General features: G+C 44.3%; 1 protein-coding gene across 1 annotated transcript in view; it reads right to left on the bottom strand.

The window, feature by feature from the left end:
• Positions 1 to 15,755, bottom strand: part of ADCY3 (adenylate cyclase 3) — an 851,194-nt gene that overhangs the window by 237,918 nt on the left and 597,521 nt on the right. Inside the window, exon 10 of the mRNA XM_069605674.1 lies at positions 9,020 to 9,181. Coding sequence (XP_069461775.1) covers positions 9,020 to 9,181 — 162 coding nt within the window. The remainder of the gene's footprint in view (positions 1 to 9,019; positions 9,182 to 15,755) is intronic.

Genomic DNA, 15,755 nt, shown 5'->3' with positions numbered 1-15,755 from the left:
CTTTCACAGGAGGGTGGGATCAGATCAGAAGCACTCCAGGCAGCACAACTGCAACAAGACATGGTTAGAAGGAATAACATGCTGTCACCCGCCACCCTTCCCACGGAAGCAGTCGCTGTGGCCTTAACAACAGCACTTAATACCATTATAACATCCTTACCTATCGTCCGATTTTGAAAGGAATTGGCTGCCCTGCGTAAACACACACAGACTGGAAAACCACCCACTTCATATGGACATCACTCACTGCACAGCCAATCAGGAGCGGCTTACATCAAATATACTTGACCAACACCCCACAAATCCCTATATCAACGTTTTCAACACATTTTAACGCGTTTATTTCAAATACAAAATACATTAAAATGTGTAACATAACTTCAAAGAGTAGTATATATTTTTTAAAGCATCAATAAAGTCAAATAACATTTTCTTAACATTAAAATATGGTGGCTGCCATTTTGGAAAAACAAAATGGCTGACCAATTCAGCAAACAATACAAGTGCAGGCAATGCAGGCAAAGCATGCAAAAAGGGGTGTGGTTTGGTGTGAGATGGGTGGGAACGTGAGGAAAATCATATAGATTTCACTTAGAGATGGGCGTTAAATGGGTGGGACACAGAAAAACAACACACATCCATCCTCATAGGTCATCTGCATTGAAAAGAATTACAGTCCCTATTTGAAGCTGTTATGTTAAAACTTTCATTTATTTTTTTAAAGTTATCTTTATTGGCATTTTCACATACACAAAACAATAAAAAAGAAAACCTTGTCCCTCTTCACTTCCTCCCCCCCCGTTCCCCTATCTTTTCGACCAGTGAATGATACATAGATTATGTCTTCAAATTGTGAATCAGATTTTAGATATCTAATATTTTCACATTTTGGCGACACCATTGTAGCATATAATCTCCCTTGAGGTAGCCCAGTAACAATCCCAAGTCCTGGCGGAATGTATCCCTTTCGCTTTGTGTCCCATATGTAATCTATTCCATGGCAATTATCCCCCATACCTTGTAAAGCCATTCTATACTCGTGGGAGGAGCCATTTGCTTCAATTTCCTGGCTACAACTATCCAGGCCGCTATTAACACTATCATATATCCTTTACGCAGAGGTTTCGTAGGGATTTGAAACTCAGGATTGAAGAGACCACACATCCATTACCTTGCAGAGTAAGTCGGCGGACTGCACACCATCTGCTGTATCTGACCAGTAACGTCCTCCCAAAATTCTTTCAGTATCGGACAGCCGCATCATACATGTCGCCAGTCGCCTCTCCCCGAACAACCTCTCCAGCATTCCTGCGTTACCTCTGGGTACATCGAGTGCAAACTTTCCGGAGTATAGTGCCACTGCACATTATCGTATACCATGCTTCCCAGGTCTGGATAGAGCTAGTTAGTTTCGGTATTTGTTCCCAAAGGGTTTTCAAATGTTTTATTAGTATTTCTTCCCCAAACGTCTTTTTCTATTGCACCATATACTTCCATGTACGATCTGGACACTCCCCTTGTAGGATCTCGTACAGCTTTGAGACCACGTATTTGTCCCCTGTGTGTGTTGTAATAAACTTCTCAAATTAAGTTAAATCCCTTTGTCCCACTCGACGAACGCTGTGTTGTTCAACCAGCGCCTCAACATATAGTATTCTAACCTATCTTTTTCTGTCAGCCCAAATTGTTGTTTACAATCCTCAAAGGACCTAACCTCTCCCGCTACCATCATGTTTCCGACCTTTCTACACCCCACTGCACGCCAGCTTGCAAAAGAGCCCTGACTCAATCCAGGAGAGAACTGCGGGTTCCCAAACAATGGGGTAAACCGAGAAGAAATATTGGTTAGGCGACCTTGTTTAAGGAGGCGATCCCATACATGACAGACTACCAGTAGTTCCTGGCTCAAGCCTACATTCCGGAGCCTGTCTTGCCTATTTAACCAAAGCAGTCCCTCCAACTGAGTCCCTGCTACAGCCTGGTCTATCCTGGCCCAGGGCTTGGACGTGTCATTTGAGAACCATTCTCGCAGAACCTGCAGTTGAGCAGCTGCATAATATTGGCAAAGTTTGGAAGGCACAGACCCCCCTTCACTCTAGGAGCCATCAGTGTCTCCAGGGCTATTCTAGGGTGTTTATCCTGCCATATAAATTGTGATATTAACTTGTTGAATGCTTTGAAGTACGATTGTGGGACCATGATGGGTAGCGCCTGGAAATGCTAAAATAATCTAGGGAGCGTAATCATTTTTATTGTAGAAATCCCCCCAGCCAAGATATGCACATAGGGGTCCATCTATTTAAATCTGCCTTTATCTTGGAGAGCAGCCCTGGACAATTCACTTCATATAAACTTGAGATTAAATTCATTAAGTCGACCCCTAGGTAGGCAATCATATGCTTAGCTATTTTAAATGGGGATTAGTTTGATAAAGTCCCTGACTTTTGGTGTTCCCCAAGCTTAACAATTCAGATTAAGCCATATTGACCATTAGGCCCGCAACCTTCTCCATTTTAGAGAGTTTGTTCAGCAATGCCGGCATTGAATTTTCTGGTTGTGTCATCAGTGTCATCAATATGTCATTGGCGAAGCCTGCTATTTTGTGCTCCTCTTCTCCAAACTTTATCCCCTGAATAGTAACATTTTGCTTAATAGAAATTAAGAGCAGTTCGAAATACATCGCAGGGAGAGCTGGGGACAAGGGGCACCCCGGACTTGTACCTCGTGAAATTTGTACATTATCCGATAAACATGAGTTAATAGAGAGCCTCATCGTAGGAGTACTGTAGTTAGGCTTGACCATTTTTATGAATCTAGGGCCTATCCCCATGTTACCTATTGTCTCAAATAAGAACAGCCATTCGACGTGGTTGAACGCCTTTTCAGCATTTAACGATATCAATACTGCCGGAAGCTGGCAACGCTCAACCTTCTCTATCAAATGGGACACCTTCCTAGTATTGTCCTACGTTTGTCGCCCTTTTATAAATCCTGATTGGTCTGTGCCTACCAAGTTAGGTAGGACGACAATCTGGCTGCCAGGAAACCCCATATACATCTTGGCATTCAAGTTTAATAGTGCGATGGGCCGATAGGACCCTCAAATCGTTGGATCTTTATTTGGTTTGCTAAGCACCACTACCTTTGCCTCTGCCATTGAGGCGGTCACTGTTCCTCTATGGCTAATTCAGTTGAAGAGTCTCACTAAACTCAGGCTTAGTTGTGTACAGAATTTGTGATAAAAACATGTCGGGTACCCATCTGGTCCTGGAGTTTTATTTCTCGGCAGGCCCTTAATTACAGCATCTACCTTCTCTCTCGTGCTTTCTTCCTCCAGGAATAGTGCTCCCTATCTAAAGATGCCATTTTCCACAATGGGACTTGTCTAAGATATTGTTTTACCATCTGCTGGTCAGGATTGTCAGACTTGCACAAAGACTCATAGAATTTCTCAAAGGAGCCCATTATTGTTTCCGTATCCATAGCTATTGGCCCATCTGGTTGCTTCATGGCCGTTATGGTATGAATCGCCTCATCCCTTCTCACCCGCCTGGCTAAGAGCTTATTCGCTCTGTTCGTGTTTATATAATACCTATGCCTTGTATGTTATAAGGATCGTTCTGCCCTCTGCAAGTGGAGTAGGTCCAGTTGGGCTTTAAGGTCTTCAATTTTTTATATGTGGTTCTACACTTTCCCTGCTAAGGTCAGCGTGGTCGCCCTTATCTGGGATTCTAGAGCTTCTTCAATGGCTGTTATTTGTTTGTAGGGGTTTGCAGCGTGTGCCCTTCTTCCTCCATATTCATTACCGACTGTCCTTCCTCATACGTCGATACTCGCCGTTGTCTACCTTCCCAAACAAAGAGAAGTCCAAATGGGAATGTCCATTTATAAGAGATATTTTTTAGCAATTAGGATTTTGGTCACCGGGCTCATAGACTTCCTTTTCTGCAGCGTGGATAGTGTCAAGTCCTGATAAAGATGGATCTGGATACCTTTAATTAATATTGCTGGGTGGACTGTTGCTGCACAGAGTATTTCTTCTTTCATTGTATATGATGCCAAGGCCACCAAGACATCTCTAGGCCTGATCTATGGACCCTGTGCTTGGGGCCCACCCTATCGACCGGGTCTATCCTTCCGTTTTCTGGTTGTGTCTCAGTCAGGAGGCTCCCGAAACATTGTTGCATAGTGTTTCTCAAGTCAGCATCCAGAATTACCTCACTCAGGCCTTTCACCCAAATGTTCGACCTGCGAGATCGATTTTCCAGCTCTTTTGATTGCAACTCAAGGTTATGTGTGGCTCTCGCTACTTGTTCCAAGAGATCACTATTCTGCTTAACTTCTTCTGACAGTTATGTCCGTTCAGTTATGTCCACTCTGCTGCCCATGTCATTCCTTTCCTTCCTGACCTCTCACAGTGAGCTCCTAGGCTCGTCCTTCAATTTAGTAAATTGGTCTGGGAAAGGGTTCATCAATCTTTCCTCCATGCCTTTAAGACGTTCCTGTAGATCGTGTTTATGAAATGCCATGATGTGTGGTTCCCCCTCTTTGGCTTCACTCTTTGACTGTTTCCCCAAGCATGCTAGCAATGCCTCTTCTGGCTGCTGCCGCCAGATCCATACCAGCTGTCCCCCTTGTTGATCGGCAGACTTTTTAGGTTTGGCCTGGGTGGTTTTTGCCCTAGCCCCTGGCATCTGTGTTGGTCTCTCCTTCGATTTTCTCCCCCTTATAGCTATAGCTTTGGTTTTGTCGCTTAATTGGTCCTACGCGTCACCTTCTCCACAGAATTCCTCTCTTGGCGGGTTGTTGAATCTGCAATATGTCAATTTGCCTGGGCAGGGGTGGGGGGAGGCACCCAAGCCACTTTATTTGCTCATTCCGACCGTCAAGGAAGTCCCAATATTGTGCATCCCAGGTTCTCCCAGCCAAATGACTTAAACAGGTCCTCCCAGTATCAGTGCCGTATCAAAGCCAACATCCTTTAAGGTAGACACACGGTATTAGCCTATTTGACCTAAAACAATTGACCTAATTACCAATTTGATCGAATTTTGCATGGGTGACTTGGCCTCAGGGGCAATTTGGTTGCATATATTGCCAAATACCAACCAAGGAGAGCAGGGGTTGCGGGGGTGTCCCCCGCTCCCCAGGTTTCATATTTAGCCATTGTGGGGGTGCAGGGGTGTCCCCAGCTGCCTTAAAATTGGAGGCGGGGACACAAAAAAAAAAATCACTAAACTAAATGAAGGTGCGTTTAAATTGGGCCCCAAGCAAATAAACTGCGGTCAGTTTGCAGTGATCAAAAACAATTTGGTCAAACACACCCAAACCAGACACACAGCCATAGCCCCATAGCCTTCTTCACTTGTCCAGTCCTGATAAGTGCAGTGATAACCCAAGACCAACTCTTCAAAGAAGGTTTCCTGACACTTCCCACACCACAACTCCTAGGTCAAGCAATCCTGTCTTGTCTATGTTCTTATACTCCTGGTCCAGGCTGAGGAGTCCTCCTCGGCGTGTTTGGCTAAAGCTGGTGGAAAATCCAAAGAAGGCTCCCCCACTCCTCTCCTTATGTCCACTTGTAACCTTCTCTAGACCATTGTGGTACAAGTGCTGCTCCTCCTCCTTTCGCCAGCCTTTAGCTACCAGTTACCTTAGCAACGCAGCTAGCAATATTCACAACGTTGAAATCTCCACACCAGATGGCAATCCGAATTGTAAGCAGGCTTAACTTTTTTCTTTAAAACATTTTATCACAACCTAGCGCTGTGCCTTACAGACACTTTCATGACAGGTCATATCCAACCACGATCATTATGTGCAGATGATCTGTATCTCCTTTTGACAAACAGCAGACGCCGGACTTCATTTCAGACCGAAGGTTTCCCTTTACTTATCCCTAACATGCCAGCAGTCCGTGTTAGACCCTCAGACCACACTTTCTCAACTCTTGGACCTACTTACACTGAAAGCCTTTCTATGCATTGATCTTAGGACGTTAGCTTCCCGCGATGGCATGCACAGGGTAATTTCAAGACACAGGGAGCAAGTTGGATTCAGTATCAGGACTAGGTGAGAAATTTCACCAAACTAGAGCATGCGTGCTTTACCTTAGACACATGCCAAACATGTATTCTCAAAACATTCCTTCTAGATCTTTCTATGTAGCTCTCGTGACATAACCAGTGAAGTTAAATGTGGAAATGCAAGTTCGCCACATCTGAATACGGAACAATGCCAGTACCCGTTAACCTGCAATGTGATTTACCAAGTTTCTGATTATTTTTATTGTGTACAGAACATGACAACACTGCTAATTGTTGAAATAATTTAACAGCATGTCTATATTTTCTTTGATATATTACGAGGTAATAGATTTTCTATCATTATATCACCGTTTTTACTCAACACATATGATCAGAACCCCTGATGAAGAGGGTTCTAGCTGAAAAAGCGTTGGGTTTCCCATTAAAAGAAAAATTGTTTTGAAGAACAAAGGAATCTAAAACTTATTTATGAATACCTACCCTGTTGAAAACCTATTGTGTTGTATTCATTAATAATATACACTAACCTTAGCAAGTCCTATTTTTCAAGTACACTCTAAATAGTATAGCTGTACATCAGCCCGAGATAATGGGCAGGGGACGGGAGTTCGAATATCCAGGGAACTTTACCTTTTTGTGCCACCCCCTTTCGCCCTCAGCGTGTCCCCAGCACCGACCAATACTGCTTACAATAGTGTGTCGGGTGTCCCTTCACCCTTATTATGGGATCTCTGCTATCCCAGGAAAGGGTGGGGGGTGTTTCTGTGCCGCGTCTCTCTCGCCTGTGCCTACCGCTGCATTTGCAGTGTTTTCTGTTAGTCTCTGTGTGAGGGTGGGGGAGGAGGGCCACTCCACGGCCTGATGCTAGGGCTGTTCCCGTTGCCCCCAAGGTATGCACTATCCCCTTCCCCTCCCCGCACTTACCGCTTCTCAGAACAGAGGACTGTGTCTTCTCCCTGCGTATGCGTGGGCGACGGCCCAGGCAGTTTAAAGTCTGCTGCTTCGTCTTTCTTGACTTGCCACTCCCCCTCCAGCTCTGATGCAGCATTCTCAAGCCACGGCGCGTTCACTCTACTCGAGTGAGACTTCTCTCCTTCAGCTACAGAGGACAGCACGTGTTATTCCCTGAGGTGGTGTCAGCGCTCAGGAGACCGGCTCCCCAGGTTGGCAAGATTTGCTTCAAGACCCCTTCCCAGGGGAGTTGGTAGGTCTGGAAAAGACCCGGGGCTAAGCTGATGTCGGAACTGTTGGGACTGGGGGATAGCTAGTCTTTTGGCTGAAGCTCCTGAGATTCTATCCGGGGCTACAACCAAAAGATCAGGGGCTATAGCCCCCTTAGCCCCCCTCTAGCAACGCCCCTGCCCCTTCCTTTAGTTAGGTCATAGGCCTGCTGCGGCTATGGGCCCAGATGGAGGACAGAATATCACATCCTCACACGTCGACAGTCATCTTGGAATCCTAAAACTCTATTTTAATGACAATAGTTTAGGCTTAATGGTAGCACTTTCAGCGTAACCTGATAGCCAAAACTAATAACAGCAATGACATTTATTTAGCACAACATGAACTGAAATGTCTCGAGCTGTTGGAGTAATTTACCCATAAAGACTGGCTGAGCCGTCATTAACGAGAGGTTGCATGCAACCAATGTATTATCTGTGGCAAAGCTGAGGACTATTTGGTCTTTCGCATGGCGTGGTAAACCACCTATCACAATATTCTATTTTGAACAATTCTTTGGGCATCTGCAAACACATCAACTCAACACAGGTCTGGGTCGTTTTACCACAAGTATTGTTTATCGCTTTTTCCTATGGGCGGACATTAGTTCACGGTGCACTCAGTGAACTTCCTCTTTTGTATACACATTGGCTACCTCTACGACTGCACCGCCTTCTCTATTGACATGGAGCAATTCCTGGACCTTGTGTATGCCCAGGGTGGTAACCCAGGAGGTCAATGTGGTATGCCCTTCCCCCTTTTATACACACTTCACCCCTTCCATGCACCACTGGAACCACCCCACTTCAAGCTTTTACTTTAATCTTTGTAAACATGGCAAAGACCGCTGTGACAAGATCCCTATTTTTGTAGATTTTTCATGTTTTCTCTTAATTGGTCAGCAGGAACGTTTTACTTCGCTGCACGGCGCAATGGATGCAGTAGGTTTATCTGTAAAAAGGTCATAGTGTGATGTTGATCTGGTGATTTCCCTGCCTGCATTTAAGATTATCTACATGAATATTAGTTATGCGATCCATTAAATACCTTACCCATAATTCAATGCAGCTGCTTGACAATAAGGTCAGAAGCTACACATCACACAAGTGTCTGCAGCACACAGATGGCTCTAGGACCCATCAGAAAATACTTGTAATCACTTGCATTTGCTGTTCTAAGTAAGGGCTGCCAACCTCAGTATTTTACAGTGGTGCTTGCTTTGTTGAAAAGAGATTATTTTCTTGGGAGTACTTCGGGTTTACATCTGGCGGTTGCTTCTGGCGATGACACTCCCATCTCATGACACTGGGGCCTCAACATTATTGGTCCTGGCTAAGAATTAATCCCACAGCTTCTATCTATGTTGGTGCTGACCACTTTAAGAAATACAAAATAATCTACAGCCTTCAGTGATCCCCCCCTTACCTTATTGGAATTGCAATAAGAGGTGGTGAGCATCAATTAAGCATGTGCAAGAGAAGGGTAGGCAACATCATTGTGGAAGCCAAAGAACCAGGGGATAATTTAGCTCGCAACCTTCTTGTGGTTCTGATTGAACCAGACCACAGTTTTAGCAAGTAAACAGCATGGTAGGCGGGTGGGATGATCCACCAACTAATAGTTTTTCCGGTCTTTACACTGGAAATTTGCCAACCCAGATGTTGATGCCCCCCATTAACAATGCAGCGGGAGCAAAAGAGGACAGGAACACCCCCCCACTCATGATCATCCCCATGTCAGAGTATACTCACGGTGGATCAATGCAAATTTCCACAATGGCGGTGAACAGGAGCACAACACAACAACAACTGAAGGCTGCTCCGCTCTGCTTTTCTTTCTCCACCGAGTAGCGGGTCTCCATTTCTGGATTAATGAAGCGCATGGACAGGCGGTATGTGTACTTCCCTTTTAACCTGTGACGGAAGACAAACCCAATACATACTGTGAATGCTTGTGCGCTAAGTACACTAATGACGGTGCCCAGTTAAAATGGAGAAGGCACATGGGGAATACAACAAATGGAGGCTGTGAGGAAAATGATGAGGAACATACAAATCTTCATATAAAGCTCACATCCTTACTTGTAATCAATGATTGACTGTTGACATCTATGGCATATGAAGAGCATAGGTCCTACCAGCCTAACAAGGACCATACTCTGACCAGCTGTCCTTTTTCATGACCAACAGGACCCATGGCATCACAGAACACACTCTACCGTGGCACCACCCATTGTATCAGCCAACTGCCCTGCTAGTCATACAAGCCAGGAAATGAAGCACCTAAAATGAACACCCTCAAAAAAGGGAAGACACATTTAAAGCAAACGAATACATCCTGTATCTGCAAACTCTGAACATAGGCCAGTATTGTTACCTTAATAAACATAACATGTGAGTGATCTCCTCTTCTATACATTGGAGACCACCGGATTGTCGCAAAATTGTAAACAAATCTATTCCATCTCACCTAGGAATGGGATTTTGAAAGAATTTTAAAAAAGTTGCAACGTTCCATCTCCCCATATCTCTACAGGTTGACCCCAGCCATATACGTCCAGAGACACACGGCTCAAACTAAGTGAAAGGAGGGAGTTTAGGCTTTTCCAAAGCCACTGTGGTGATCGACAGATGACCCCTACCCCTAACCTTCCCATCGATACCACTAACATACCAGGCCAAACAACAAGCTTCACCTACCTCAAACAAGTAACCCCCCAAACTCACAGCAATAAAATGATGAGTTAGGGAACCCAAAACATCTTGATAAAACAAACATACATTGATGTCCCCCTTGCTTTCAAGTAACTGATAAAAACCTGTCTAGAAGCAACATATTGTTTTGATTCTCCCCATTTACCAGTCTCCCACAAACTACTTCTTCCCAGGAGCCCGCTAATTGCACAACGTGGGATACAGAAATTGTACCCATTAAGATTATAGAAACCCTGGGCTCTGCCACATTTATTGATTTATCTTCAACTGACATAGCAGACTTCTTCTCAGGCAACTACCACATTATTAACTAAGACTAGCAGAGGAATAACTCATGCGCCACGACTCAGTCTGCTGCAGGGGGCATTCGAAGGCACGACATATGACTCCTTGGTAAACTTACAAATGTAGTGTATCCTCACGGTGGGCTCTGCTTTAGTAGGTTTACTATTAAAGCCATTCTTTCTTTCCCCAAAACAAATCTCACGATATTCTCGGGTAACATTCAACATCCCAACACATAATTGTAATGGAAAATCCCATAATTCATCATGGTACACAAAAAAAGTATGATTTATATATGCTTCACTCGGTTAATAAATAAAGATCACTTTGAAAGATGTAGCCTTGATTTCATCTTCCCCCAAATCCAGAACTCCAGATAATCAAAAAACAACCCATCTCCCGGTCTAAACTCTCACTCATCCATTTCACAATAGAAAATAAACTTGGCTTTAAAACCAAACCAAATTGGATCACACAAAGGAACTGGAAAATTATCTACCTAGACGAGACACACTCATTTAATCTCTCATTTCCATCTAAGAAACGGCACTGACAACGCTCATTCACCTGAAAATCTCCTGAAAGTCTTGTTAACTCTTGACCAACAGACCATTCCAAGACCCATAACATGAAACACAACGGGAAATATAATAGGTGGACCAAAGATGGTAGATGAAATCAAAATAGCCAGCTGACTACACTGCCGATGCCATGTGTTACAAACTAGTCTCCAATAGAGCAATGTAGCCACTTCCAAGCTGGATAACAAATGGTCACATTTGGAGAACTTCCTAAAAACAGTACTCCTGGCACTCAAACATTGCAATATCTTTCCAAAACGTGTTCCCTTCTCACACAGAGATTCTGCCATGCAAGCTGCATTTATACACATTTGCCCTCGTCCAAGAATAAGACGGTATCAAAAAGCTGGCATCCTACAAAAAGTCTTCCCTTTTAATAGACCTCTGCCATGCTTAAAGGGTCAAACAAAATCTTTTTCTGCAGGTTCCAATCACCAATCCCATGATTGCCCTCCTAAAAGCAGGGGACACCTCAACAATCTCGATCATGCAATGTAATTTTACAATTGTTATGTTACAATTATTTATAGAGCGCACGATCGCCTGAGGGCATCTTGGCGCTAGACTAGAGCAGGGGCTAAGAAAAGAGCAATCAAGAACAGGGTCGTTTTCAGTCGGCAGAGGAACGGATAATAGTCTTCAATGCACCTGAGCGACAGTGGCAGGTTGTTCCACAATTTAGCAGCCTTGACGACAAGGCACATCCACCAACCCGTTAAAGGAGGAACCTGGGGACTTCGAAAAGGTGTCCGTCCATGGAACAAAGGGCACGAAGTATCGGGCCTTGTCCGTAGAAGGCCTGTGTACAATACAAGCAGACTTAAACATAACCCTCTTACTGATGCAATGATCACTCCGCTGCTTAAAAAGACAAACGCCGACATGGAAACTTTCAACAACTAGCCCATGTCAGGCTTACACAGTAACAGTTACACCAGCTGTTCTCAATTTAATCAATTTTCAGGGGGCGCATAAATCCACACCTGCCGTAGTAATCTCGACCTGGTTACATAATGGAGACCCGTGAGCTCTACGGTTGTGCTCCTTAACCCTCCATTGTGCAAGTGTCTCAACCCTCAGCGTAACTGGAAGAAAGTTGCCTTGTGTTACCAAGGACAACTCAATAGACAGAAATAGACAAGAGATGAATCACTTCAATTCTCTTTGCAACAATTCAATGATGTGGTCACCACAGTGAAGTGATTAAAGTACATATTCTAGGACGAATCATTTCAATTGTAACCTATTGCAATTTCCTTTTTCATATTCTGGATGATGTATTGTTTCCATATATAATAATATTGCAGTGTAATCCATCCAAATAAAGTCAAGTGCAGTCCTTCTGAGTTTGCCTCTTATTTTATCCTGACATTTATATTCTTTGTCTGCACATGCAGTTTTTCATGATTGCCCTAAGAGATAGCCAACCTAACTTGCTGCTGGTCCAAATATGACAGTAAATGCACGTTTAGGTTCAGAACCAATTTTTCCTTTGTCAGAGGTTCATGTTGTCGCTGCTTTGGCATGCACCTGGTGTGTCATCTGATGGGAATATTGTCAACTGAGCAACTGTAGATATTGGAATTCAACACATTTTTCAAGGACTTGTTGATCAGTACAGACCAAAAGAATCCGTAGAAATTTTGAATTCTGCACTTTCTTTCACTGTTAGCGGGTGTAAGAAAACTTTAACGTTTACCGATCACTGTAATAGCTCAGAATGCAATAAGTAGCTGGATTCCGACATGCACATGTCTAGTCCTGGCTTAAAGTGGCACCTGACACACTCCAGGGGCTCTGGAGGAAGCCACTGGAGAACTAAAACACAGGTACCTTTTGTCTTTATTTATTCATTTCAGGCGTCTCCAGTTGCCAAACACATGTCACCGCCGTGTACATTGTTTTATAACGTACATTTAAGTTTTCCATAGTTTGAGCGCAGAGCCCTAAACTGTTGGCTGCTTGAACATCTGCTGTTAGATTGTATGTTGGATGAGGCTACGCCTGGTATGCTTTGAGAGTTTTCTTCTGGAGACTGCAAGGGCCCATGCTCCAAATGCCTTATTCATAGTGCAAAGCTCTTTGAATTTATTGTTTAAATCAAGTAGGAGCTAAGGGAATGCTTCTAATGCAGATTTTGTTTGGTAATGTTTTGTTACTGACTAGTCTAGATGCCTGTTTGCGTATGTGATACAGCATGTGTAGATTTTATTGTACTCATCCAGAAACACTTGGAGGAGGGTTCGGATGCGTACGCTCAGTGATTGTATGGTCTGGTTCTATGATAGAATGGTTGGGGGAAATTCATGTTCGAGTCAAAGATTACACCCATTTGTATCACTTTCCAAACAAGCCTTTGGTGCAGTTTCCACAATATGCGCTACTAGAATGGAATTCCCCGGGCCTCATCAGCCCCCAGTACTATTTTCTCTGTTTTGGGTCCACAAAGTAAATGCTCTTCCATCCAGTGGTCATTTGCTCTTGGAAATTTGAAATGTTGGTTTAGCCGTACACTTATCTTGCAGTTGGAGATGGGTCTGGATGTTCTGAATGTAGTGCGCTCCATGAATTCTGGAGAAAGGATGTTGCACATAATCCAGAATGCATGGACCACAAAAGAGGAAAGGATGAGTCGGGGAGGTGTGGGGCCGTCGAAGGAGATCAAGTGAGTATGATATTGCCATTGGTCGGGGAGGGAGACGAGTGAAATGTGGAGTGCAGGGAGTGGACGTGGGAAGGAAATGGCAGTGGTTCTGAAGGTTTGCAATGGATTTAGTCAGCATGGAGGGCGGGTGCTGGGAGAAGCCGAAGGAAAAGACCCATTTACTCCTCTATATGGACTCCTCCTCCCCACATGACCAAGTACTCACTTCTCCACTGCAGTCTTCACCGCTCTTCTCCCACCTCCAAACACTGCTTCCATGTTGTATGGTTTCCATGACAAATTGATCCCTCTTTAAACATCTAATGCTTGTTTTCAAATTCCTGCATGAATTTGCTTCACCCTACCTAACTAGCTCCTGCTGCTGCCATCCCTATGAATTCGGTTTAGTACATTCCACAATTGCTTCATACTCTGAACGTCCGGTACATCGTCTCGCTTCTGCCCAAGTCTCTCATCTCATCCCGCACCATAGGGACTCCTGTACACTTCATGTTATGAACAATACTTGTAACCACTCCTTCAAATCTAATGCTCCACCGCCTTAATCCTGAAGGAGCACTGCCCACTTACTCTCATGTTTGTTCCCCTCCCAGACTACCCTGCAACTAATTCCACTGTACATACTACCCTGTGTGTATTCAGTGCTTTCAGCCTCATGTAATGAGTCTGTTCTGTCCTGCCCCTGGTCTCTGTTGCATGTATTCACCCCCATCCACAGGCCAGTGGATCACTACCTCTGCCACTTAAATGCAGCGCCTCACTCAGGATTGCCCCGTTGACTTTTGTATCCTTTTTGTATATGTTTATGGCCGAAACACCCAGTGCATTCAATAAATAAATACTAGAAAATAAATATTAACTCGCTCTTTGAATCTGAAGCCAATGTTAAGTCTGACCATGGGCCTCATTCCGAGGTGGGCGGTAAGGGATACCGGGCACCGGTAAGGAGACCGGTGCCGGTAATCCCTTACCGCCCAATTCTGAGGTCCCTTAGCGGGAACCGTAAAGGACGTGTGGTCTGACCACACGTCCTTTACGGTTCCCGTTAAGGGACCATGGTGCTAATAATGGGCCTGCTATTCGCGGGCCCATTATTAGCACGTTCCCCATTCCCATTGAGCCCTATGGGGGCTCAAATGGGAATGGTTTGGTGAATGGGGACTTACCGGGTCCTCCAGGGTCAGAATGACCCGGTAAGTCCCCATTCAACCAGACCGGTGCCGGACCCGGTATTGGAGGCAGCCATGGGGCAAATAGTGCCATGGCTACCTCCAATCTCGGAATGAGGCCCCATGTCTCCAAATGTTCCCTATGAGAGAGATCAGTGGTTGAGTCAATATAGGTTTTGAGGAACCCCTGACACAAGCTATTGACTTTATATAATGAGGTCCCAATTGACTCTGCGGTTAGCCCTACCTGAAAGGAGAGAGACAAAAAATGCCCCCATTTGTGTTTTGAATGATTTAACAGTTGCTGTACATACACCCTTAACTACCTTTTACAAGACAACGGGCCTGGTTCATGGTAGTGTTTGGTAATGGCGCAATCCCTCAGGAAAACGTTCCATGAATCAGGCCCAACCTATATTGAAATTATTTCACTGTGGGGGCCGTCCATCATTGAAAGTAATACAATGGTCACCCTGTATCCTTGTCTTCATTCCTTCCCTCCTGGCGGCTAATCTTCATAGCTCCACTGCTGCTATTACTAGGAGAGCTAAGAGCTAACTTGCTTTCCAAGATTTGAGAAGGTTAATCCTAGGACCTCCGGATTCCTCCTAACAAATTGTAAAAGCACATCCAAACTAATAAAGATGGAATGCTGCCCAGAGGAGGATATTGTAGTTTCCAAATGGAACCTTAGGTATTTCCATGAACTGTCTCGTCATTGGTACTCATACATTCCAGATCGTCTATTACGTCCGAGGCTTGGATGTTCTTCCGGTGGTTGCTAGACTATTTAACAGGATGCTTTGGGCCACAATTTACAGGGTTTTCTCCAAGAAGAATGTACCATAACTTGAGGCACTTTAGATTGCTGTCCTGATGAAGTATGTGTTTCTGATCATTTCTGTTACATAAAAAAGCACTGAATAACATGTATGTAAATTACCGGCATTCTACAATATTCCTAGTCCTCCTCGTCACAGTCCTTACTGCACAGGGCGAATCCCACCTCTCACGACAGGATTTCAAGGAATTCCCAATCAACTAATAAACCAATTATTCCTCATAACCGCCTT

The sequence above is a fragment of the Ambystoma mexicanum genome, chromosome 4p (genome assembly GCF_040938575.1).
Source record: "Ambystoma mexicanum isolate Mex_15411 chromosome 4p, UKY_AmexF1_1, whole genome shotgun sequence".
NCBI lineage: Eukaryota > Metazoa > Chordata > Amphibia > Caudata > Ambystomatidae > Ambystoma > Ambystoma mexicanum.
Note: the sequence above shows the minus strand (reverse complement) of the source record. Positions and strands in the feature narration are given on the sequence as shown.